General features: G+C 41.2%; 1 protein-coding gene across 1 annotated transcript in view; it reads left to right on the forward strand.

Annotated features, from left to right (window-relative positions):
* Positions 1 to 18,568, forward strand: part of dlc1 (DLC1 Rho GTPase activating protein) — a 128,029-nt gene that overhangs the window by 94,557 nt on the left and 14,904 nt on the right. The window contains 7 exon segments of the mRNA XM_055158096.1: positions 9,801 to 9,872; positions 11,322 to 11,403; positions 13,439 to 13,502; positions 15,100 to 15,293; positions 15,295 to 15,924; positions 15,926 to 16,708; positions 17,952 to 18,131. Of these exon segments, the coding sequence (XP_055014071.1) occupies positions 9,801 to 9,872; positions 11,322 to 11,403; positions 13,439 to 13,502; positions 15,100 to 15,293; positions 15,295 to 15,924; positions 15,926 to 16,708; positions 17,952 to 18,131 (2,005 nt within the window).

Genomic DNA, 18,568 nt, shown 5'->3' on the forward strand with positions numbered 1-18,568 from the left:
CTACAAATATGTACCTTAGAGCAGTTTTGCGATGTATAAAACATAAAATGAATAAAATATACTCTGAACATGAAATAAGGCATAAAAAAACATAAATATATCCAAAATAAACTATATATTCAGCTGTTCTACAATCTCTATATTTAAAAAAATATATATAAATATACTTATTTATATAAAAATTATCCCAAAATAAGCTTTAAATTGTTTCAATTCGATTATATGAGTTTGGAGATCTTCTGGCACACAAATCGAAATCACGATCAAAATTCTATTAATCGCACAGCCTTAAGTGGATAAGTAAAAAAAAAAAAAAAAGAGTACTTCTTCCACCACTGTTGAGGACTGAAATTGGGACCACGTGAGAATGTTGAATCTACCAGCCAGGCCCGGGCCTACGCGCATTAAAACACCCGCAAGAACTTTTTTTTCCCGTCGCCTCTTGCGCTTTTGAGACTAATCCTTAGTCACAATGGAGCGCACCTCTACTGTCTCCACTGGATTTCGTCTAATGATATGCATCCCCAGATACAGTCTATGGGTGCCTGTTAGCCCAGACTTAGTGGGGGCTCTGAAGAACAGAAGGGCATCCCGGGGAGAACCGATGAATACACTTTCAATTTTGTAGGTGTCATTTGGCATCGTTTTGCGCACAAATTGTCTAAGAAATCTGTGTTTGATCATTGGGTTTGTGTTGCCAGATTTGCGCCAACCAAAGAAATCTTTATACCATGTTTGCCAAATGGGACGTCCCGTATTTTCTGATAGTACAAGATAACATAATATCACTGGGTTTGTGGATTGTGAGTGATGTGAACGTGTCTGTAGCGTCTTATCAGCGCAGCGGAGGAGGCGGAGTCACGGCGCTGGCCATTCCTAAAGCTTGAATCACTCTACTCCTCATTCACATTCCTGACGGGGACCGCTTCATTCAGCCTCACAGCGCTGCACAGAACTTGGGAACCGTGGATTTTTTCGCGCGAACACAGTGAAAACGTGACGTGAAGTTATGGATTTAGTATTTTTGGTTAACGACTAATGGACATTCACAAAGGTGTGTTTCTGCCGGAGTGGATTTACCATGCGCTAGCGGTGGATAAAGGTGACTGGACTGTCGTAGAGCCTGGAGTTACGGTTTGAACAGAGGCTGCTGTCGAGGAAGTCACTGGAAATGATATTAACGCGTAAGTCCTGCTTGATAAATTGTTGCAGATACTTAAAAAAATAATGTATAGTGATCAAAATGTTTCTGGAATAGTTTGCGTAAAGGTTGGATACAGTGGCGCATGGAAGCGGTCTCAGCAATCCTACATTTACATAATTATTAGTAGCATGACAAGAGGTATTAAAGCTTATTGTGTACCCTTTTTATATATTGTATTTTTCGTCGTCATCTGCGTGTATTCCCTTGTGGAGAAAGCCCTATGTCAGTTTGAGTTGGATACGGTTCAGCAGGAGCACAGCTGGCACAAACCTAACCACAACTGTTCTATTTTTTCACGTCAAGTGTCATTTTATTGTGATTTGCGACTTTTCCTGTCATGTGTGTTGTGCTTACCACTGTATAACTATGGGGTTTTGAGATTTAAGAATACTTGTGCTTTTCTGAGACGCTCGAAGTCAAAGTGGCAGCAGCGATTTCAATTGGATTAAGCTCCGGTGGGCTCCGTGTGGGGAAATAAGGCAGTCAACTGGAATGTTTAGTCGTATTTAGTGTCTTTGGGATTACCACAGTGCCACTCTGCGCCATCACCAGTCCCATCAGCGCCAGTTTGTTCAATAGCCCCTCAGCCTTTTGCCAAATTGGACACCTTTTGTTGCGTGACATGTGTTGCGACTGTATAAAAAAAAAAAAAAAAAACGTTTCTTGACTTACCACCTTTAGACTTGCCAAGACAAATTATAGTTATTGTTTTCATATGCAGTCTTATCAGCTATTTGAGTTGATATGGTGGGCACGTAAACTTGAAGTGAGCCATATAACCATTAGAGACGTGACACGGGCCGCGTTCTGCTAATGCGCACCAAGAAGAATTGACTTTACAGCTTCTAACCTGGACACACTGACTCATGTTTCACAGTGTTTCGCAGTGTTTCCAGCGGTGCCTTATTTTGGGAAAGAAAATATTCCTTCTGACTAAACAAAAACGTAGCAACCATCTGCCTTGAACGTCTGTCTGTAATTATGCAGTGCGCGCTCTGGTACATGTTTATGGGAGTTGGCGCAGAGCAAGGAGAACAGCAGATAAGGAAAACGCGCTTCATTGGCACTCTTTGTCAAACAGGAAGTGTACAAGGTTACGAGGCCCTATCTGAAGGTTTAACTCTTGTATTGTGTGTAAATTAGAACTCTATTTTAATGTAGTTTAGAGCTCTCTTTTGTCAGGGATTGTCCGTGGTATTTGACTTAAATGGTCACATGATCCTCTGTCTCTGTCATCTGAGCGTAAAAATTGTTCAGTATATGAAACCTGGAACAATATTTTTTGGGGCTCAATAATATTTTCTTTGCACTACTTGGGAAAATGTTTGGTTATTTTTTGGCTATATGATAAGATTTGAGCCATAGAAAGCTGAATTTGTAACTTCTATGACTCATTATAGATGCAAATTAAGTACTTAACTGTTTCATTCTGCTATTTATGTATTATATTTTTATAATATTGTAGATTAAGAATAGTTTTTGGGGTATTCATTTGCTGTTGAGTGTTTGTCAGTGGCATAAATTAGTTTCAACATTATCGTTTTGTCATCTGTATTTATATTGCACTTCGAAATGTGTTATAGTGACATGCGTAGTTCTGCATCCATCCATCTGGCCCAGCTGTGTGGACTAGAGCCTTCTGGAATGGACCATAACAGCAGTAGTAACTTCATTATTCCTTGGCTCGTATGTCAACGGGGCACCGCCTGAGGCCCTCCAGATGGTGATGGTATCCCTGGCACTAACAAGCAGAACTTCTCTCACATTTTATCGGCAGCTGTCCTGGCCACGCACGAGCAAAACGTGATACCCATCTGGGGAAAATCTGATATAGTTTATCTGAGCATTCCACCGAAGGACAAATAGAAGCTCGTTTACATCTGTGCTTGGCTGTCTTGTACTAAAGTTATACAGCGATTAAGCATAAGATTGTCAATTTGGAGTTCTTTAAAGGTCCTATATCACGCAAATTTGACTTTCGTGAGCTGTTTAGACATGCTATAATGTTGTTACCTCCTCAGAAACATACTAGGAGTTTTGTTTCATTCACAAATGTTGAAGTAACCCTTTATTATTAGTCTGTCTACATCTCCAAAGCCAAAATGCTCCACCCTGTGATGTCAGGTAGTGGTAGTTTTGTATTTTCCAGCTGCCGTTTACCTTTTGTTCAACAGAGATTGTTCGTTCCAGACTGAAATTATCCAAATGATTCTAGTGAAGATGTATCGAGTTTAAAAACACAGAAGAGCACAGTCTGTATTACCGCATGACACTATAAATTGGAGGTTTGGGGAAAGAACACAGCCTAAATACGCAGGGTTTGTGTGAATGAAACAAAACACAACTCCAGGTATGTTTTTGATGAGGAAACTTTATAACATAGAGAAAACAACGTCATATGGGCCCTTGAAGCTCACATGTGCAGAGTTGAATTAGCGTGAAGAACTCCAGCTTCATTGACATAGATTGACAGAGAGCCGTGATGTCTGGTTTTCCTTATCAACTCACCTGTCTAGACCCACTTGACCGCATCTTCAAGCTGATCCACCAGAACAGTTTGATAAAAAGCCCTTTTAACCGGTTTACAGCTCGACCTTCAAGACCTGGCAATGATCATGTATTTCGAGACAAGACGCCCCAAATCCTGTTGTTGATAGTGAAGGAATCTGTATGTACCAGTTTTAAAGACCTAATCTGAGTGATGATCTATGTTATGATGGCTTTTTAAAGGTGCTTTCTGGTTACTATCTTTATGTAGGCCAGACCAGGCAAAGTTACAGGCGAGATCTTTGGAGAAGTGCCCTGCTCACAGTCAGAATGCATGTTTTTCTAGGTATTTTTGAGCTATGAAACCATCTGTAATTGAATAAATGTAAGGTAGAGCTGTTTAATGTCATACTGTGGAACATTCCAGGAAGAGCAGTGGCGTATCCACAGAAACGAGCAGGTGACGGACCCCCAACCAAAAAGTTACATCTGTATCTCCTCATCCTCTTTAGGGATTGCCGCCTTTGTTTGCTTGTCACAAACTCTGTGCATTCAGGTTCAGCCATGCCAGACTCTCCTGCCTCCCGCAACGAGGGGAAGTTCTGGCCTGCAATTGTGAGAATTTCCTGCCACCGGAAAAGAGAGAGAGAGAAAGGGGAGAGCCAGGTTAAAGTACCGGTAAGCTAAAGGAGGACAGTGGAGATGGAGGTTACAGCAGGAAGAAGAAAGAAGAGAGAAAAGCTTGGATAATTATAGTAGTCCACGCTTTTGGCCTGGGAGGAGAAGCTTAACCCGAGCTGGCCAGTCACCACCGCTGCTCTGGCCAAAATCCAAGAGAAAGCTGCTTGTGATTCATATGAAACCTCTATTAAAGTCACTTTGGGTCTTATTAGAAATGTTATCTGCCGTTAATCGCCCTCACATCTTGTTCCCACTCTGCTGGATTTTATGTTATTGTTGTTTTTGGTCAATCATATGAGCCAGAACTAATGCTACATTATACAGCCCAGATGAAGGACCTCTCTCTATATTTATCACCGTAGAACAACACAGTCTGCCATAATTATGGGAAAGTAAAACATTTTTGCTCTAGTAACTGTTACAATTCTGGGTATCAGATTTAGCAACTGCTTGTTTGCTGGGCCAGTCAGAGAGCTTTTCAGGGAACTGGACTCAGGAAAGTTTGGTTTCATAATAATTAATAATGCACGCTTAAAGCTGCACTGCTTAATAGGGCCGGGTGTCATTCAGAAGCTGCCGATACGATGCATACCTCGATACATAGGCCATAATACGATACATACAGTGCTGTTTCGATTCAATACAATATTTCAATTTGACTCGATACAGTTCAATAAAAAAATAAAGGCTAAATGATAGCTGTGATACTAAAAGACTTTAAACCACTTCTTGTGTAAAGTTCATATGAAATACAAATTTTAATGTTTAAAAAAGTGAAAATGTGTCACAAAAACGAGTTTCCTTCCTCTAAACAAGCAACAAAACTGTAGCGCTGTAACAAAATAATTTAGTAAAATATACCACAAAATTCTCTTGGTGATATATCAGTACAGCAACCCATGATATCAATACTGTATCATCACATTAAATGATACGATATATCAATATTTCAATATTTTTGCACACCACTGCTTAACATTTCTAGTGCAGGGTCCGCCACCTGATATCTCCATGGAAAAGTTATGTCTTTGTCTAGAATGTTCCACAGTATAGATTAAATCTATCTATCACAAGGAGAACAAGCAGGTTACAGCGCCACACTACATTACTATTCAGATCTGTGGAGAGTCGCCCTTCTTCACAGAAGGAATTACTGTATTTTTGAGCAATAGACACACTTGTAATGATCAATTCTAGATGGAAATGTTTAATGTCATACCATGAAACATTCCAAAGCAATAACATGTCCATGGAGACAAGCAGAAAAGTTGCACAGTACACCTTTAGGCCACCCAGTACACCACCCAAAATTTTGCATAGTGTTTTCTGATCAGTGGTGGGCCTGTCATGATAATTACAATATCAATTTGTCATTCAATATATGAAAACTGGAACATTATTTTTTGGGGGTCAATATTTATTGTTTGTATTTTTTCTTTGCACTACTTTTTACTTTATGTTTTTTTTGCATACACAATAAGATTTGAGCCATAAAAGGTTGAATTGATAACTTCTGTGACTACTTACAAATGCAAACTAAGTATTAAAGTGTCTCATTCTGCGATTTATTTATTGAAGCTCATGATTCTTTAACAATAATATAGATTAAGAATTTTTTTGTGGTTTAAATCTGACTGTGGGTTGTGTCAGTGGCATAAATGAGTTTCAGTAGTACAATTTATCATTTATATTAATTTTAGCAGCATATTACACTTTAAAATTTGTTACCGTGACAGGCCTAATCAATGGTACATTAAACATACATTGTGTCATGCTCCAGTTGACCTGCTCACCTCTCCTTTTCATCTCATGTGCACAGTGTCTTTCTCCAACCACAAGAACATTGGGTAATTGTACGTAATCAGCCTCCATTGTTTGCCTTAGCAGCCTGTCCGCCTATTATCAGGTTCAGAACAAACGAAAGGCGGTCCCTCTGAGCTCCGTGGTCACATTCAGGGCAGCGTTGTTCTGTTAGTTTCCTGTGGCGAAACAGGATGAGGAAGTGAGCTAGCTCCCTGGCCAGGCCCAAGGATTTGAGGTGAAGGTTGCGGAAGCCAAACTTTGAGAATAAGTTATACAGTACTTTGTTTGAGACAGTTTTATGACCCAAGTCCCTTCATCTATCTCTCTTTTCTTTTCTGCAGTTATTTGCAATTGTAAGTACATATGCTGGTCTATTGTCAGCTTGTTTGTGCCAGATACCCCATGCCCCAGTTGACTTCCTGTGCCCAAACAAAAGACAGCAAAAATAATCTAAATTTGAATGAATTGCAAGTGACAAATATGAAATATGATTTAGTTTAAAGGGCCTCTATTACTCTATATTCTCATCTATGTTGTAACCATACCAGGAGTTGTGTTTTGTTTCATTCACACAGGTCCTGCATATTTAGAGTTCTTCTCTCAAACAGAATAAAATCAGTTCCACCTTGTGATGCAGGAAGTGCTCCACTCTGTTTTTAAACTCCATACACCTTCACTTGAATCATTTGGATCATTTCAGCTCAAGAATTTCCAATCTTTGCTAAACAAAAAGTAAAATTTAGCTGTTAACTTACTGCTTCATGACATCACAAGGTGGAACAGAGCATGTTGAGCATGTAGACAAACTAATAATAAAGTGGTCCCCAAACGTGTGTGATTAAAACAAAACACAACTCCAGGTATGTTTTTGATGACTAAACAACACTATAACATGGCTTAAAGCTCACAAGTCATTTTAGCAAAATATAAGACCATGAAAACATCTATGCACTTTTTTGGTTTACTCTGCTCACCAGGTCCATATTATGTCACTGTAAAGTAGAGCTGACACACATTCATGTCAAACGGTGTGTGTGACAGGATAGCTTCCATCCCTGGTCGCCTATTGGGTCTGCAAGTCTTCGGTGGGGGCTCGGGGAGTGTGAAGCTGACCATGTGTTTAAACCTCTGATTTACATTTGAATGGCTTTACTGTCTTTTGAGTGGTTTGTCTTTAAACATGAGGATGGCAATTGCACACACACACACAGACTCCTTTGCACACGTAACCATGTCATTACAAACATGCAAAGCAAATTTAGTAGGGAAGTGTAGTTGTTTAGTTGATTAATCAGGGTCTTTTTTGAAATTGTATTAAGCGATTAATAATAATATTTAGATTCTAAGGTTTTATATGAGACACCAGTAGAAAGGAGTGAGTGAGGTAGCTGAACATGTGGGTTTTTTTTTGTATTTACATGTTAAAGGTTAGATTAAATTCATGATCACAGTGTTATCTAATCGTCTAGATAAATACACAAAGTCTTTGAGTGCAGTCTGGGTCAGATACATCGAGATACGTAATCGCTTTCAGAGGTTTTGTCACACCTCCTTTTGGTCAATTAAAGGATTTGCAGGACACGTCTTTAGAAAACCAAGAATTTCCAAAGAATAAACTCTTAATGGATTTTTCGGTTATTTTCAACGCAAAATAATAACACTTTCTTTATAATATACCATGTAGTCTCACTAGTTCTGATGAAGCTCATTCTTAAACTCTGAATAATCAATAATCAGTCAATACTACAGTAGTTTTAGTATTGATTAGTATCTGATTTTCAATACCCTGCCACATACACCAGTATACTACCAAATCTCGAGGTACACAAACATAAAAGCACCGCAATACACTTGTAAATGCAGTATTTGATGAAGCTGTTGGCTGTGATTGCTGGTCCCTGCAGCGGGAGAAGGGGGGCCCTGTCCTGGTCGTGTCACACCTTGTTGTTAGTGGGTTTTGTCTGCTGTCTAGGCTTGTTGTTGGTATGTAAATGCTTGTATGTAGACTCACCCTTGTAGTCTTTGACCTTTCTCGCCACGCCAACACTCTGTAATTATCGCCTTCCCTTTGTCAGTTAAACTACATTTTTTTTCATTCTTTCACTTACTTTCTTTTGGACATGTCGAATACTTAGCTGTCATTTGGGTCGTGAAGTGCATGAAGAATTAATTTGCAAAAACAGAGCGTCATTTGAAAAAGTCATTGGAGGCTTGCATGTACTGTTGGTGTAGTACTGTAATATTTCATAAAGCCAAATCTATTTTACTGCTATCAAAATCCAAAATTCCAATATCTTTCAAGTAAATAAAATACCAAAATTATTCCATACCTCCTAAAATCCACTATAGATTACATTACGTGGACCTATTTCTAACAAAGTGATACATTACAGCTAAATAATTGCATTTGAATTGCTGAACAGCATCACTTTCATCTTTGGTTTACCAGTCTTTTCCTATCCTTGTTCCCATATATTTCTTTACAAGTTTTTCTCAAGGTTGTGCTACTTTTATCCCCACTGTCATGCCTCTCATGCCGACATTGTAAAGCCAGTTATTTAGGACTTGGGGACTTGCTCCTGTCTGTTTTTCTACCCAAACAGCGGAGCATGGGAGGGGGCTGGTATGGTCAGCCATTTGGCATATGTCATCTAAAGGGCTTTGGCAGATACTTGAGGTTCATCCCCATGGTTCCTCCAGCAAACACGGCCTGGACATTAGTCACTGCACTTAGCGTTACGAGTCCAAAAGTCTCACCTCGTCTTTAAAGAGTTATGGAAGTGTTTGGCAGGAAGAAGTGTAGCGAAAACATTCAAAGCATCCAGATTGTGGGAAATAAAGCATGTAGCAACAATACCTTTATACATTCCAGCCATTTGGGCCTCGTCGATCAAGGAGCCACATCTGTAGTAGAGAAAGATTGATAGCGAATCAGTTGGCCTGATACATCATGCTGGATATTTAGACTTTTTACCATATTGGTTAACGGCCTTAAATCTCCAACACAGGCCCGGCCCATATTTTGTTTTGCTGTCTAAAAATGCACACAAAGCTTTATATTAACACTTTCATATGTTCCTGTATAGGTTTGTGGTAAGGCTGTGTGTGAGTTTGTCATACATATCGGCCCAAAAATATTGGCAGATCTTATCAGCCAGAATTTTCTCTGGATTCTAAATTGGCCCACATTGGTCGATCTCTAATCTGTAGTATTTACTGTAATGTAAATTGTGTAATATAAAACTATACAAAAGCATAGTTCTGTAAAGGTATTTGTTGTTTTATGTTGTTGATCTCTGTGTGAACATGGAAAGCCTCGGTGTGGGCTGTCTCCTAATGAGCTTAAACAGCCCTTACTTTCTGTGTGATGGAGTTAACACTGTTTGCACGAATGATGCTTTGAGCTGTGGCTTTGGAGGCATGTGAGAGAGGAGTGACTGAGTGTGACACACTGTAGCTAATGAGGGGTCACACGGTTCACTTTAAGATTCTGGCTCCATTTCAGTTGATTTATTTACTTTTTAATTTTAAATGAATTTTTGAATGCATTCCATACTTAAGAAACAATGTTTTTTGTACAATTTGTTTCATGCACTTAAATATGTATTCTTGTTTGTTTTTGCAGAGATTGAAGCCAAAGAGGCCTGTACGTGGCTTAGGGCTGCAGGGTTCCCACAGTACGCCCAACTTTATGAAGGTAAGATAATATGTCTTCAGCCTGTGCTCCCCTATGTCTCACCTCACACTGCAGCCATCACCTTGTAAAGCAAACTGTGTTTACAGTATAAGGAAGGCTCAGTGCTGGACAGCACTGCATGCTCACTGTCCAGTGGCATTAGGTTCTGATTATGTTTATGCAGTTCCTTTTGTAGCACAAACACCGGCGGGCAGCCCTTGCCTGCTCTACCACACGTAGCATGACATTCCTGAGGAGTGAAGGGCGTGTTATTTCACCGACTGAGAGACTTTGCTCTCCTTATGCACCAACCACAAACATTAACCTTTCTATAACGTGGCTGTAACCCACATAGAAGTGGGTCTGACTCAGTCTCTGTCAGACTTCTATAGGTCTGATTGGTGAATGACGAATGATGGTCAGAGGCATATTTTTTCTGACCCTTAGGTTTTAAACACACATGAACCACAATAGTTCAAACAGCCTTTACACTCCATATAGCAGCGTCTACATTATAGCATACTGCGGTCTATCCACTCACCCTTATGTAACTACAGGATGTTGACAGCAGCGCTAGGCTACCTTTGTCAACAGATTGCCTGTTGCCACTTAACCGTGAAGGGTCTCCTTTCTAAAAGGGGAGCCTATTGTACTCAGGCTCAGGTGTTGAGACACTTTTCAAAAACACAGGAACAGCAGTGGCACAGAAAACTCTCAAGTGGCAATCAATCAGACCTATTTTACAGCACAGTACCAGTCATTTCAAACTGTCTAAGCTCAGGGGGAATCCGTGTAGATAGACAACTATTTTTCACTCACTCACTTTTATCCAAGGAACCATCTCCATTGTTGCGTTGTTAAGACTATAGCCCCTTTAAAGATAAGCAAACTGATAGACCTGTTTCAGGACAGTAGGCTAAAGGTGCTAGCCTCCATACAGCAGCATGTTCTTATCATCATCATCATCTTTCCCTGGGGTTTTAAGATCACCATTATGTCAGGTCAGGTTGCATCTGTTCAGCCATTACATATGCCCAAAGAAATTGAAGTCAAATTCCTTGTGCGTGCTGTACTGTGAGCCTTTGTCTAAACTCTGACTTAGAGCACAAGTGTTTCTGTTAATGAAGTGGATTACAGAGAAAGAGCTAGAAGGACCATAGGAAGTGGAACTCTGCAGCGCTGGAGTACCTATTGTCATTCTTCAATCAGTCCCCTGCTTGTGCTGTGTGCTCCACATCCCCCCTGCCTGCCCACTCTGAAAGCTGCAGCTGTGTTTGTTTGCTCGGCTAAGACGCTACTTCCTCTTTTAGCTTTTCATGGGGACCATATGGGGGAGAAGGTGGGACGGAAGGGCCTGGTGGGCGTTTGAGTGGGTGGCGGGTCTGGGTTAGGTATTGGCACACATTGGTCATATCACTGTCAAACCTTCATTAAGATATCACCTTTAATATGTTGTTTAATGTCTTTTAGATGCCCAGTTTCCCATAGACATCTGCTCCGTCACCAGAGATCATGATTTTCTGGATCGTGATGCCATCGAAGCTCTCTGCAGGTGAACTACACGCCCCATTTGTACTCTACCCCTTTTGATGTCATGTACAATGCCTCCTAATCTCACACTTTCTATACTATCTCTTGTTTCCCCCTTAAATGCAGCCATCAGGGCATGACTTCAAAACCAGCCCTGCTTTGAAATGAGATAAAAGAATGCAGCGATAAGCACCTTGGAGCCATGAACCTTTTCACTTTTTTTAACCATGGGATAATTAAACGTTTCTTTTCAGTCATTATGAAGTGGTGTAATATTTTAAAGCCTCTTTAGGCTACATGTTAAAGCTAGATCATGCATTATAGATACTTTCTTCATTAGAACTACCTCAGATCTATTATATATTTTTAAATTAATTTTAATATTTTACAGAATAGAATCAGAAGTTTTTTTGTCACTTCAGTATAAAACGAAGAAATGAAACACTGTACTCAGGTCCAGGTTATCAACAGCGTGCAGTCTTTTACTGCAAGTACAAAAATGAAAATAAATAAAATGATAAAACAAAACTCCCATTCCCGACCTCTACACACAAGATAATATTAAAAAAAAGCACACAAAATTAACTGGACTAGACATCAATAGTCATTGAAGTCCAATCCCACCAAAATATTCCTAAATTTTTTTACTGTATGCCATTAAACCTATATACTTGTCATTTATTCTTTCATGTATTATTTAAATTCAAATAGTTTTCAAAAAAGATGTGCGTATTTTCTTTTGGAGTACAGTTACGAAAGCATTCTTGAAGCCGTCTGGTGCCCAAGTAACATTCATGATTTAGCATATGAGGGGGAGGCTAATGGTTATTTAATAGACTCAGTTCTTTTATCAAAGTCAGCTTTCAGGAGTTATAAACCACAGCAGGTGTCCCTCTATACATCTGAAAGCTATCATCTCGGTGTCCTGGCCCCCCTTGCCCCTCCTCTGTCTCGCCTGCCCCCCTTCACCCCAAACTCCTCATCCCCTCTCCACGCCATTGTTACTCGATCTCCCCTAAGAGCTCTCCAGAGGGAAGACCGGGCCTCACTCCTCTTGTCCAGGTGGCAAAGGGGATAAGACCCCCCTACACCCCTACGCCCCCTCCCATAGCCCCCTTCCGCTCCGTCCAGCACAATTCATTCTCTTGGAGCTTTTCCTGTTCTACTACTGTACTAGTCTTGTCATGATAATTACTATATCAGCTTCAATATATGAAAGATGTGTACATTTTCTTGGCACTACTGGGAAATGTTGGTTATTTTTTGGAAATACAATAAGATGTAAATGTGCATTGTGTAACTTTTCTCATGGAGGGTCCATCAAATGCTTTTCTCCATGGATACGTGATTGCTTTGTCTGGAAAGTTTCACACTATTGTATAAAACTTTCTATCTTAATGGAGACCAAACCGGACTAAGTTGCAGGTCAGATCTGTGGAGAGGCAATCCCACTCGCAGTCAGAATACCTGCCTGTTTTTCCAGGTATTTTTGAGCTATAAAACCATTTGTAATTTAATAAAAGTACGATAGAACTGTTTGATGAAGAAAAGAAGGTGATGGATCCTCCACCAGAAAAGTTACACAGTGTACTTTTAAATCTGCTTTTGGGTTGTTGTGTCAGTGGCATAAATTAGTATCTATAGTTACTTCAGCAATATCTTCATCTCTTCAGAATGTGTTATCATGACAGGCCTCTGCTCTACTCTACTCCACTGCCCTTCATGTGGGGATTATCCGTCACCAGCTCATTAGCTGTCCTGGATGCTCCCCCATCACTCTTTAAGTCTTCCTGTAGTTTTGTATTTCAACTTCTCACCCATGTTACTCCCCGCTGGTTACAAAAGAGGGGTTGAAAGTAGTGTTTTGTTGTTTAATGTTACTGATTTGGTGTTTGTTTGTTTTCTGTTTGAGAGAAGAACTCAGCCTAAATATGCAGGTTTGTGTGTTTGTGTCATGTGTGAATAAAATAACAAAACTTCAGCTTTGTTTGTGATGAGGAAACAACATTATAACATAGATCTTTAATGTTACTGATTTTGTGTTTGTTTGTTTGCAGACGCCTGAACACCTTGAACAAGTGTGCACTGATGAGACTGGAGATATCGCCTCAAAGAAAAAGAGTAAGCACACTTACTCTCTCTTTTTTTATTGGATCTTCTAAGTGCTAGAATGAGACAGGCCACAGGGTAAACATGAGGTTTTTGTTTCTTATTTAATGACAAAGCACCTGTTGGTGTTGGGTTTATTTCTCTCTGTCAGGACCCTAAGGGGAGGGAGGTGAGTTATAGAGGGCTCCGTGGACTAAGACTTCCTCCTAAACCTTCTTACATACACACGGTTTTGTACAAATGTTTAATAGAATTGTTTTAATGATGAGAATTAAGGGAAGTGCGCTCAAATTGAGCACTTACTTCTAACCACAGAATCATAACCACATCTGACAAGTCTGTTGTCATTGTTTAAACTTTTATCCCTTTCATTTTGCTTCCCTTTTTGCAACCAGTGTTTTTTAGAAATTACTCATCTCAAGATTCACCACCAGCTCGTCTCCATCTAAAATCTGGAACATTCCAGGCAAAGCAATAGCCCGCTCTATAAATACAAATTACACATTCTACCTTTTACATAACCTTAAATGCAAAGACATTTCAGTGTCTTCATTTGAAAGATCAACAGATAGCATTTGCTTCACAACACTATTGAGTTTTTCTTTGAAGGTTAGAAGCAGCTCTTTCTTAGAAAGAGTGAGTCTGATCCAAACTGACTCCAGTGTCTGGGACAAGAATTTCTCCTAATCACCTTCATTTGTGTAAAAGCCTCTAACTCTACATAGAAACATTCATGTTCAGTGTGTCAACATTCAACAGGGCGACCCACTCTGTGTCACCTCAAACCTGGAATCAGCAGAGAGTCAGAGGTTATGTGCCGTCTTTGTCAAATGTCAGTTCCCATAGACAGATAGGAATACATTGATCTTCTTGTCTTCACATTCCCTTTTCTCAAACATTCAACTCTTGATTCTTGTGCTTTAGTTTGCACAGTACAAATGAGGATTCATTTATAGATTCGTCAAATATTTGAAAATTTTGCCATAAAACCTAGAACAAGTAGCTGAAACATTTGGCAGAACTCAATGTTAGCCATAAAACAGGAACACACTGTTACTGAAATGTTTTTCACTTTAAAGACGGTCACAACAACCTGACAAACTAGAATCATAGGTTTCAAAATTGAGGGCTTTTATTTGTATCTCTTGTTTGAGTATAGCTGCTGCAGTGTAGAAGAGCCTAGTCTCAAAGTGCTGTCTGGATAAAGACGGTAGGTGGGGAGTGACCCCAGTCTGGCCGGCTGCCTTTTGAGCTATAGGGGTCATGATGGAATTTCCTGAAGTCCCCCCAGGGCCTGAGATACATTAACTGCACTGGGGGAGGAGTGTGCAGGGTGTTGGTGCTGGAGCATGGCTCAGTATATTGGCTGCTCTTGGTATCTGTCTTTGTGGCTTAGGAAGTCACACAGACTTGTTTACTAAGCAATGGTATCTTTGCTTCATCAGTCATAGATTTGACCACAAGATCTCCTTTAGGAAATACAGTTGTCTGTGAGTGAATCCCATGTGCACAGAGCGAAAGAGATCACAAGATCTGTGGTCTGTAAAATATATATTTTACATATATATATACAGTTAAAAACCTTAAATGTAAACTGACTTTCTTTCAGAGTGAAGACTCTGATGAAGATGAGCCCTGTGCCATCAGTGGTCGCTGGACCTTTCAGAGGGACAGTAAACGCTGGTCCCGGATGGATGAGCTGGATGTGTTCTCCTCTCTCCACACGGACGACGCCCTCCCCCCGTTTCCTAAAGACCAGGGTACACAGAAAGGCAAACTGCTCCTGCGAGAAGGCAACAGCTCCGAGTGTTCTGACCGACCTGAGTGAGCAGCCTGAGGTGGGCTCCATCCACAGCAGTGGCAGCGGATGCAGAGCAGAGGACAAGAGCCACCTCACCACCCTCACTGAGCCTGTGCCCACCGGGGCCACACGAGCCAGCTCTGTGGCCAGTATGTGCTCCTCCTCGGGCACAGGCTCAGGCTGTGCCAATGAGGACTCTCTGTCTGATGGCATGCCCCCGTCACCTCTGGAAACACTTGGACATTTTACCTTTGACGTGAAAACAGGCATGGCTGGTCGGGGAGGGAGTCTGGATAGAGGAAGCAATAAAAGCACTCGATCCAGAGCAAAGAGCTTTCTGAAGAGGATGGAGAGTCTGCGTCTGCGCAGTGGAAGCACCTCCAAGAGGAAGAAGAAGAGCAACCCCAGCGGTGCTAAGATCGAGATCAGTGGACCAGTCATCAAAGAGGGGCTGGATGACGACAAGCTCAGGAGACTCAACTGTGTCGACATCTCCAGTATTAACCTGAACCTCAACCACCACCGCAACCCCACACAAACAATGACCCTCAACCGAAACCGCACAGTGTCCTACTCCACTCAGACCAGTAATGGCAGCACTGGCAGCACCGGCAGCAGCCAATCAGAGGCCAGCAGGGAGCGCAGTGAGCACGCCCAGCCCTGTGACCCGTGCTCGCAGTCACAGTACTGCGGCTGGCACTGGTAAGAGAGGGGGCATGTATTTAGAGGGGTTTGATCCTTTCAGTGTGTATCAACAAGGTTCAGAACGACAGCCCACACCACCTCCCAAATCTGCTCCCCCCGTGCCCTGTCACACAAGCTCAAAAATGACTGTAGATGAGCAGAACCGCAGGAATAATTGTACCGTCCCTGATCACAGTCCCAGTGTGGAGGAGGAAGAGGAGGAGGAGGAGGAAGAGGATGGCATGATCTTCTTTTATCTACCAGAGGGGCACAAGCCTGGAACATTCCCCAAAGCCTTGCACGACAGCACCTCTCGTAACAATAACAACAAAAACGAAAATGGCAATTCTGTGATCCTCAGAGGTCGACAAAGCAGACGTCAGCGCCGAGGCTCCTCTGGATCTGTGGACAGCAGCCGGCTCAGCTTTTATGACAATGTCCCGTACACCGAGGACGCAGAGGAGGAGGACAAACTAGAGGAGCGCTTTGTTAACGCTTGGTCAGAGGCTGTGGCAGGTGAGGAGGACGAGGAGGAGGAAGATGAAGAGGAAGACTCAGACTCAGCCCTGGACTCGGCCTCTCCGTGTCCATCGTCCCCTCTGCAGAACCGCCTGGAGGAGACGGAGAACGGGAGTGACCAGGACAGCACTGGGAACCCACTGGGAGAAGGAGAAGAGGGGATGAGAGAGAGAAGGGACTCTGGAGTGGGAGCATCGCTGACACGGACCAGCAGGTGAGCAAATCAAACAGGTGTATGGTTGTATGTGGTTAAAGGTGCATTGTGTAACTTTTTTGGCTTTGTCTAGAATGTTTCACAGTATGGTATTAAACCTTTCTATCTTCTTGGAGACAAAACCAAATCAAGTTACAGGTCAGATCTGTGGAGAGACAACCCGCTCACTATCAGAATGCTTGATTTTTGAGCTATAAATCCACCTGTAATTGAATTACATTTATTCAATTACAGGTGGATGTTCACTATCATACTGTGGAACATGCGAGGCACATTTCCATAGAAACTAGCAGGTGACAGACACCCAACCACAAAGTTACAGAGTGCACCTTCAATATATGAGCTTAAAATGCATTGTTCTGAAAAGATGGAATTAGAATGGAATAATTTTTTTATATATATTTTTAGGTTTATGGCAGGTATTATTTTGTCACTTAATTGAGCTAATTTAATATTCTTTAAAAAAAAAAAAAATCTGATTTAGAGATAGAATCTTTGGCCATGAAGACTGCAGTAAAAGATAAAAAAGGTGAAAACATCTTATCAAACTAGTCTTGATAAATTTAGGCAGTGAAGTGATGAGAATTTGTCTCATTGTCGTTGCAAAGTATTTGTTTGTGGTGAAATTCCACGCATATTTAAACTCCAACTTTAAATCTTTTAAATCTTAACCCACAAAGGAGACAATGCCATTTTTGAAAAATAAACATCCTGTATCAAACCTGTCTTGATACATCCTGGCAAAGTGAAAGGAATTTGTCTCACTATTGTTGAAAAGTGTTTGTTTGTTGTGAAAATTCCTTGCATATTTAAATCACAGCTTCAAATCTTTTAAATCTAAACCCACACATGAGACAATGCCATGGTTTAGCAAACAAAGAGTATGTATAGAAAGTGACGGCGCAGGACACAGGGGCACGCTGAGACTCCTCTCCTTACGTAATGCTCCAGAAGGCTCTGGAATGCCTCTCTGTTTCCAAGGGGACTGTTGCTGTTGCTCCAAGAATCTGCGAGGGGAAAGTCTTTTATTTGAAAGGCATGCATTTTTTAGCCCCTGATTGGTGTGTACGCAAATCCATCTAATCCTCTAGTCTGATCACTGGTAAATAAAACTACAGGACAATGTGTGTGGCTGCATTTGCATCATGTTTGTCCATACACAAAGATATGACGCACACAGTGTAGCTTCTCTCACTTTTATTTTCCCCAAATGTTCACATCTCAATTTCCTTTGCCCTTCCAGACCCCAAAAGCTGCGTTGGCCCAGCTTCCAGAACTCCCATCGTCCCAGTGTGGCCTCGGCTCAGCTCCAGATCAGCTGCCAGTCTGTTCTTCAGATGAACCTGCTGCAGAAGCTCTCCCTGCTCCAGCTCACGGCCCTCCTGGAGAAGCACACCCCAACCAACAAACACGGATTTAGCTGGTGGGTACAAAGAATAAAAAGCATAAAAAGCACAGAAAATATTGTTAAAGGTCAGCAATAGTATTCTCAATTTATACACATACATTTGCAATAATTTCTAAAAAGCAGTTCATTCAAGTCCAACAACTCTTAGGCTACGTTCAGACTGCAGCCTGAAGTGACCCAAATTCGATTTTTTCGCCCCTATGCTCCTGTATCTGATCTTTTAATGACAGTCTGAATGACACAGATCCGATTTTTTTTCAAATGTGACCCAGATATGTGCTCCTAAAACCGAAACATATCCAATCTTTTGACATGCGACTTCAGTCTGAACAGTCAGGTCGCATTCATCCTACCCACATGTCAGACTCAGAGTCTAGTTAATGGAGAGAAAGCAAAGTTAGTGAGTTTATATATATTTGGGGAGATCGCTATATTCAGGCCAAATTGGAGGG

Source organism: Boleophthalmus pectinirostris, unplaced genomic scaffold, assembly GCF_026225935.1.
Source record: "Boleophthalmus pectinirostris isolate CB_2022bp ecotype Guang Dong unplaced genomic scaffold, ASM2622593v1 HiC_scaffold_22, whole genome shotgun sequence".
NCBI classification, from domain to species: domain Eukaryota; kingdom Metazoa; phylum Chordata; class Actinopteri; order Gobiiformes; family Gobiidae; genus Boleophthalmus; species Boleophthalmus pectinirostris.